This window comes from Pseudophryne corroboree, chromosome 9 (genome assembly GCF_028390025.1).
Source record: "Pseudophryne corroboree isolate aPseCor3 chromosome 9, aPseCor3.hap2, whole genome shotgun sequence".
NCBI classification, from domain to species: domain Eukaryota; kingdom Metazoa; phylum Chordata; class Amphibia; order Anura; family Myobatrachidae; genus Pseudophryne; species Pseudophryne corroboree.
In genome coordinates, this window is record NC_086452.1 from 227,222,597 (window position 1) to 227,231,368 (window position 8,772).

At 42.8% G+C, this 8,772-nt stretch overlaps 1 protein-coding gene across 4 annotated transcripts in view; it reads right to left on the bottom strand.

The window, feature by feature from the left end:
- Positions 1-8,772, bottom strand: part of DDX59 (DEAD-box helicase 59) — a 70,155-nt gene that overhangs the window by 44,458 nt on the left and 16,925 nt on the right. For all 4 annotated transcript variants that reach the window (XR_010186790.1, XM_063940140.1, XM_063940139.1 and 1 more), the window contains exon 4: positions 4,192-4,443. Coding sequence is in view for 3 of the 4 variants with exons in the window: in XM_063940140.1 (XP_063796210.1) it covers positions 4,192-4,443 (252 nt within the window). In the remaining variant the exon portion in view is untranslated. The remainder of the gene's footprint in view (positions 1-4,191; positions 4,444-8,772) is intronic.

An 8,772-nucleotide genomic window follows, 5' to 3' on the forward strand; every position in this document is an offset into this window, starting at 1 on the left:
GTTAATTGGCTCCCAACAAAATTAACACTAGTATGAATGTGTCTGTGTACATGTGGTAGGGAATATAGAATGTAAGCTCCACCGGGGCAGGGACTGATGTGAATGGGCAAATATTCTCTGTACAGCACTGCAGAATATGTGTGCGCTATATAAATAACTGGTAATAAATAAATAATAAATAGTGTATCCTTTCAGGGCTATAAAGCCTAGAAACTTACACAAAGCAAGTTAGTTCCACTTGAAGCTAGGTTTGTCTGCAGCGAACCTAGACTTCTATAAACTAGGGTGACCATACTATCCCTTTAACATGGGACACACTCAGTTACACAGGTTCTGCGGCTGCTTAAAACAAGGTGAAATACAGGCTTGTAGTCAGCCAGCTACAGAACCTGTGTAATTCATGAGTGGTTAAAGGGATAGTATGGTCAGCTTATATAAACCCACCTCTGAGTTATTAAAGAGGGAACCCGAGGGCGACTGGACAATATTATTTAAACTAAACTACAGTACTTAATCGATGACCATCATATGGGACAGATCTTAAAACATCTGAGAGAAACAGCTGAGTATTTAACTTGTTTTCTTTTATTATTGTATCTTAAGTAGTATAACTTGTTACTTATTTCCATGTTTTCATTGTTGTAACTGAGATAGATAAATAAATGCTTAACTTTTTGATATGTCCTGTGTCAGTCTCCATATTTAACATATTGTATCCCAGAACCTGGGTCGCTTGAGTTTTCAACCAACAACAATGTGGAACACATAGATCCCTATTGGAAAAAATAATCCGGCACTGAGCAAAACTCAGCACAATCACTACAAAAAATTAGGTAGGGAGAACGACCAGACAAAGCCTAAAGCTCTGGGTAGTAACAACTTATTATGCCTTATGTGCAATTGCTACAATGAATACATATAAAGTGTTTGTATAATACAATATAAATTTCCTCACGAAACCTGCTTATACAGAGGAAACGCGTAGATGATCGAGAGGAGAAGGGGACAGTGATTGCCATATCACTCACAGCACCCTTCAAGTTTGCCGGCAAACCACTCCTGCCTCATTTTAATTGGCACTGACTGAACAGCATCAATGACAGCAAAGGTTTTTAAAAAATCTGAACAACCTGCACTTGCATCGACTTTTAATTTTTACTCAGCTGGACAAACCAACACTACAATTTTAATCCAGTGGGGGTGAGCAAGATCGCTTCAGAGTGCGTTACTCCCACACTCTTGGATTCCTTTTAGGGTATGCACATTTGTTACATGTTTCTTTTGCGATTATATTTTATGTCTTTGTCTTTTATGTGTGTACAGGTTTTCAGTCTATTGACAAACAATTCCCAACTCCATTTATTGTGTGAAAACTTTCAGTAAATGTACATTGTATTATACAGATACTTCATATGTATTCGCTGTAGCAATTGCTCATAACGCATTTTATATATATATATATATATATATATATATATATATGTATACACACACACACACATACATACATACATACATACATACACACACAGGTTGAGTATCCCATATCCAAATATTCCAAAATACAGATTTTTTGAGTGAGACTGAGACAGTGAAACCTTTGTTTTCTGATGGCTCGGTGTACACAAACTTTGTTTAATACACAAAGTTATTACACATATTGTATTAAATGACCTACAGGCTGTGTGTATAAGGTATAAATGATGCATTAATACATTCTGTGCTTAGACTTGGGTCCCATCACAATGATATCTCATTATGGTATGCAATTATTCCAAAATACGGAAAAATCCAGTATCCAAAATACTTCTGGTCCCAAGCATTTTGGATAAGGGATACTCAACCTGTATATGTTTTTATATATATATATATATATATATATATATATATATATATATATATATATATATATAGCGCTAGAGGAATCTTTCTTTTGCACAAATATCTATTTGGGGGACAGCGGATCCCCTCAATCCTCATAGGAAGCACCCCCTACTGTTTTATACAGGAACAATAGAGCGGTTAGCGCAGCCTTCAACCAAAACATCCCAACAGTAACAAATTATTAGTTCATCTGAGCGCCAATTACATTTGGGCGCCCACAAAACAATTGAATTCCTCCAGTTTGGCCCAAGTGAAATTTTGAGTACAATTAAAATTTGATAATGTGACTTAAATTCTGCAACAATACCAGCAAGTAAACATATATAAAAATTAAACCCACAACCTGTCCTACACTTTAATAAACCCAATACCATAAACAGTTAAAGTAATGCATTTTAAAAGAATGAATAATTAGGGTCCTACATACTTCTTTTGGACAGAATCATCACAATGACAGAAGCATAGGGCAAACATTAATCATGCACCTAGTGTTCTTATTTTTACAAACTCTAATATGCTCATTATTGTTACTGTATAACCCACTACTTTTAAACAGCAAATTGGAAGAGAAGACAGCCCCAAGCTGACTCCCTTGCTCTAAACAGGTGGAAATGCAAAGCTGGACCATTGGCTTAATACAATTTAGGGTGTAACTGCACGTAATACATTTCTAAAACAATGTTACAGAACAGAAAACCTGACATGCAAACCAACATAGCAACAAGCTTGATGAGCACATGCAGGAACCATGGTTTAAGCTAGTGGTTCTCAAACTCGGTTCTTAGGACCCCAAACAGTTCATGTTTTTCAGGTCACCTTTAAAATAAGACAGAGTAATACACCTGTGCACCTGCTAGGTGACCCGGAAAATGTGAACTATTTGGAGTCCTGAGGGACAAATTTGAGAACCACTGGTTTAAGCAATTGCTGCAAAAAGATACGTCAATAATTACTACTTGTGGCCGGAGACCCTGGCGGCCACGGCACTTAAGCGGTTAGCCCTTAAGTGCCCAGCGCTATTTTAAGTACAAAGGTGCCATATCTGAAATGTACTTACGGCGCAGGGCGCAGACTGTTTAAAAATATGTTTATTTGTTTTAACAGGTCATATGTAGTGCTCTGTGCACAATTGTAGGATTGCATGTTTAAATGTATTTATATTTAAGATGTGGTCACCTGTATTTTAAAGGGAAAAATGCACTTTCCCCTGTATTCTGGGAATAGGAAATTACATGCTAATTGCCCTCTGCTAGCAGATGGGGGGTAATGACAAAACCTTTTGATGTTGGACAATGCACAGAAGGTAAAGGCTGGGTGTGAGTTCCTTAGAGAAAGATGTTAATCACAGGGAATTTCCTTGGTTTAATTGATATACGAATCCTGAATGGTAAATGCAGGAAGGATGAGAAACATTTGTATTTTGAAGCTATGTGTTAAATGTTTCAAAGTGGAAGTGTAAACTGCCAGGTGGTAAGGACTGAAGTTTAAAGGACACCAAACTTTGTGTGTGACCGGAAGGAGGAAATTGCTTCATGCACTTATATGCTTTTAAAATGTAATTTATTTATATTTTGTAAGTTATCCGGATTGGATGGAAAGGACTCAGGGGAAAACTACCCACTGAGATGCATTGTGGTATAACTGTATAAAAAGAGGAGGCCTGTGAGCTTGAGTGTATTATACCATTTTCATTCTGCTGTGAACATCTTGCTGTATGCCGTTTCCCCTACTAATAGGGAAGAGTTCTCTTTAGAACTATTGCAAATAAACATCATCTGCCTCAAGTAGACCGCTTCATCTTGTGACCTGCAGGGCTAGGCGATACCTAGCTCCGTTTTCCGGCTGTCCAGGGTGTAACCAGCGTCTCCAAGCTCCGCCTCCAGCCAGCTACCGGCAGAGGCCTAGTCAAGCGACTAGTGGGGATTTGTCAGCACCACGGCAGGTTAGGAGTTTGGTGGTGGCAGCATAGAACCCGCCCACTGTGCAGTGGGTGGAGTAACAGGCGGTTACTGACGGTAAGCGGGAATCCCCTATGTGGCCAGGTCTCGTGTGACCTAAACATCCATTCTGTGTACTGGGGACGGACACTAAAGCGGTGAGGGCTTTCGTACGGGACCGTCCGGTCACACTACTGTAGGTCTAAAAGGTTCCCAAACTTTGTCCAACAAGTATAGTGAATGATGTATAAAATATCTGCTCAATGAAAACATACAATAATGTGTTTTCCATATTATAAAGAGGAGACATAATTTTACATGTAAACTACAAATAATTTTACACAAACACTTGGCACCGGTAAATGCTTACATTCAGTATTTCAAAAAGCTTCTTTTTCTTGGAAGGCTCTTCCACCCACAAAACAATCTGACGGACATTAGCACATGGCTGGTTCTTCTCACCCACAGTGATGCGCACAGGATGCTTCAAGAGCTGCTGGGCAAAACTTTCAATGCTGGCAGGAATGGTGGCTGAAACCAGGATTATCTGACGCTCCTGTGATGTATGTTCAAAAACATCAAGGACTTGCTGCTGGAACCCCATCTTTAGCATGGTATCTGCCTGAGAAATGGAAAAAACATATTTAGATCAACAGACTAGGGATGGACATCGATGGTTTTCTTTTAATGGTAGTGTTTTTACCATTCGATGGTGACCTTCCAAATGTTTGCCACCATCGAATGGTGATCATTCAATGGTGTTCCGTTAGTGGCTTTTTTTTTTTTTTTTAATTCCTAATAGTATGCCTCCCCTGGCTGCTGTGTCATCAGGGAGTCTTCCTTGGTTCATTGGAGGCTGACTCTCTGCTTCACACATGAGCCAGCTCAGTCCTCTTACTCCCTCCACTCTCTAGGCTGCTGCTAGGCAACAGTGCACATTGTTAGCTCTGATTGGCTCTCACTGACTTAGAGAGCCAATCGGAGCACATCCCTCACCCTGCTGCAGCAGCCACTCACTCACTCACTCACTCACTCACTCACACACACAGCATTTGCCAGCCACAGTCTGATGCATGGAGGGAGCTCAGTACATGCAGTGTGACTGATAACACACAATGGGGCAGATGTATTAAGCCTGGAGAAGTGATAAAGCAGTGATAAGTGGAAGGTGATAATGCACCAGCCAATCAGCTCCAATATGTAAATTTACAATTAGGAGCCGATTGGCTGGTGCGTTATCACCTTGCACTTATGTGGCATACTGGAATGTTAACAGATATTGGAAAGTTCCAAAAGCCATTTAATTCTTATCAGTGAGTGGGGGAGTTTTATGGCCCCAAAACCAGTTCTGGCAGACCCTGCCACATGTAGGGGTTTAGGACAGGAAGTGCAGGGGGATTTTAGCAAAAGGAACAAAGCACAGGACAATTGAGTGTGAGCTGAGGACTGAGATGGAAGGCACAGGCTAAGTGTCCAGGAGAAATTCAGTCTAGGGACTGTGGAACAAGCATGGTACTCCACAGTCCCTGGCATTATGGAACAGCATGTAGGTGCTGCTAGGAAGAGCAAGAGATATCCAGATTTGCAGTGTGAGAGCAGCAACAGCATGAGCAATCAGTGGAAGAAACAGAGGGGATCCTCACCTTCAGGGGTACCCAAGAAGCAGGACGGGAGGTGTGAGTCTGCGGGAGAGGACGAGCTGGGTGAGTGGTAGGAATCCACGTTTGGCGGAAGGCCCCCAGCAACGTGTCCATGAGAGATCCCGTTTAGATAGAGCCCCTAGCGAATGGGGGAGAGCACACTGAAATGAATCTCAGTTTGCGGAAGCCGCACTACTGATTCCCAGAGACTGCGCTGGTATGTACTGTACTGTAATGCTGTCACATCATTGTTTATGCTGTTATTGCCAGTGAAGCAAATAAAAGGAGATGTAACCTGATGTAACCCATATGAATATTACGCTGGAGAGAAGAACAAGGTGTTAAATGTTATTGTCGTGATAACTCTGACTGAACTGTGAATAAACTGCTTGCTTATGTGATGAAACGGCCTGGCGTGCAATACTTTTAAAAATGACTGATGGACCTGCCGCTGCCCGGCTACCACACTTATCACTGCTTTACCACGTCTCCAGGCTTAATACATCTGCCTCAATGTGTGCACTCCCAGTGTTGCTGCAACTGCATATATACACACTGCTCCATCAGCAATGGGAGTACCCTCTGTATATACTACCTCATCACTGGGCACTGTGTGCGTGTTATTATATATATATATATATATATATATATATATATAAATAAAAAAAGATTACACACACAGTGGCCAGTGATAAAATAGTGTATACAGAGAGTACTCCCAGTGCTGGAACAGTGTGTGTGTGTGTGTGTGTGTGTGTGTGTGTGTGTGTGTGTATATATATATATATATATATATATATATATATATACACACACACACACACACACACACACACATTTTATATATATATATATATATATATAAAATAAGAATTTACTTACCGATAATTCTATTTCTCATAGTCCGCAGTGGATGCTGGGACTCCGTCAGGACCATGGGGAATAGCGGGCTCCGCAGGAGACAGGGCACATCTAAAAAAGCTTTTAGGTCACATGGTGCGTACTGGCTCCTCCCCCTATGACCCTCCTCCAAGCCTCAGTTAGGTACTGTGCCCGGACGAGCGTACACAATAAGGAAGGATCTTGAATCCCGGGTAAGACTCATACCAGCCACACCAATCACACCGTACAACTTGTGATCTGAACCCAGTTAACAGTATGATAACACAAACGAAGTAGCCTCTGAACAGATGGCTCACAACAACAGTAATAACCCGATTTTTGTAACAATAACTATGTACAAGCATTGCAGACAATCCGCACTTGGGATGGGCGCCCAGCATCCACTACGGACTATGAGAAATAGATTTATCGGTAAGTAAATTCTTATTTTCTCTAACGTCCTAGTGGATGCTGGGACTCCGTCAGGACCATGGGAATTATACCAAAGCTCCCAAACGGGCGGGAGAGTGCGGATGACTCTGCAGCACCGAATGAGAGAACTCCAGGTCCTCTTTAGCCAGAGTATCAAATTTGTAAAATTTTACAAACGTGTTCTCCCCTGACCACGTAGCTGCTCGGCAAAGTTGTAATGCCGAGACTCCTCGGGCAGCCGCCCAGGATGAGCCCACTTTCCTTGTGGAATGGGCCTTTACAGATTTAGGCTGTGGCAGGCCTGCCACAGAATGTGCAAGTTGGATTGTACTACATATCCAACGTGCAATCGTCTGTTTAGACGCAGGAGCACCCAACTTGTTGGGTGCATACAATGTAAACAACGAGTCAGATTTTCTGACTCCAGCTGTCCTTGAAATATATATTTTTAATGCTCTGACAACGTCCAGTAACTTGGAGTCCTCCAAGTCGCTAGTAGCCGCAGGCACCACAATAGGCTGGTTCAAGTGAAATGCCGAAACCACCTTAGGGAGAAATTGAGGACGTGTCCTCAATTCTGCCCTGTCCGAATGGAATATCAGATATGGGCTTTTGTATGACAAAGCTGCCAACTCCGAAACTCTCCTGGCTGAAGCCAGGGCCAACAGCATGGTTACCTTCCATGTAAGGTATTTTAAATCTACCGATTTTAAAGGCTCAAACCAATGAGATTTGAGAAAATTTAGAACCACGTTCAAATCCCACGGTGCCACTGGAGGCACTATTGGGGGTTGTATATGTAGTACACCTTTGACAAAAGTTTGTACTTCAGGCACTGACGCCAATTCCTTCTGGAAGAAAATTGATAAGGCCGAAATTTGAACTTTAATGGACCCCAATTTGAGGCCCATAGACAATCCTGCTTGCAGGAAATGTAAGAATCGACCCAATTGAAATTCTTCCGTTGGAGCCTTCTTGGCCTCACACCACGCAACATATTTTCTCCAAATGCGGTGATAATGTTGTGCGGTCACTTCTTTCCTGGCTTTAATTAAAGTAGGAATAACTTCCTCAGGAATGCCCTTCTCTTTTAGAATCCGGCGTTCAACCGCCATGCCGTCAAACGCAGCCGCGGTAAGTCTTGGAACATACAAGGTCCCTGCTGAAGCAGATCCCTTCTTAGAGGTAGAGGCCACGGATCCTCCGTGAGCATCTCTTGAAGTTCCGGATACCAAGTTCTTCTTGGCCAGTCCGGAGCTACCAGTATTGTTCTTACTCCTCTTTTCCGTATAATTCTCAGTACCTTTGGTATGAGAGGCAGAGGAGGGAACCCATACACTGACTGGTACACCCACGGTGTTACCAGAGCGTCCACAGCTATTGCCTGAGGGTCTCTTGACCTGGCGCAATACCTGTCCAATTTTTTGTTGAGGCGAGACGCCATCATGTCCACCTTTGGTTTTTCCCAACGGTTCACAATCATGTGGAAAACTTCTGGATGAAGTCCCCACTCTCCCGGGTGAAGGTCGTGTCTGCTGAGGAAATCTGCTTCCCAGTTGTCCACTCCCGGGATGAACACTGCTGACAGTGCTACGACATGATTCTCCGCCCAGCGCAGAATCCTTGCAGCTTCTGCTATTGCACTCCTGCTTCTCGTGCCGCCTTGTCGGTTTACGTGGGCGACTGCCGTGATGTTGTCGGACTGGATCAACACCGGCTGACCCTGAAGCAGCGATTTTGCCAGGCTTAGAGCATTGTAGATCGCTCTTAGCTCCAGTATATTTATGTGAAGAGACGTCTCCAGGTTTGACCACACGCCCTGGAAGTTTCTTCCCTTTGTGACTGCTCCCCAACCTCGTAGGCTGGCATCCGTAGTCACCAGGACCCAGTCCTGTATGCCGAATCTGCGGCCCACTAACAGATGGGCAGTCTGCAACCACCACAGGAGAGACAACCTTGTTCTCGGTGACAGTGTTATCCGCTGATGCATGTGCAGA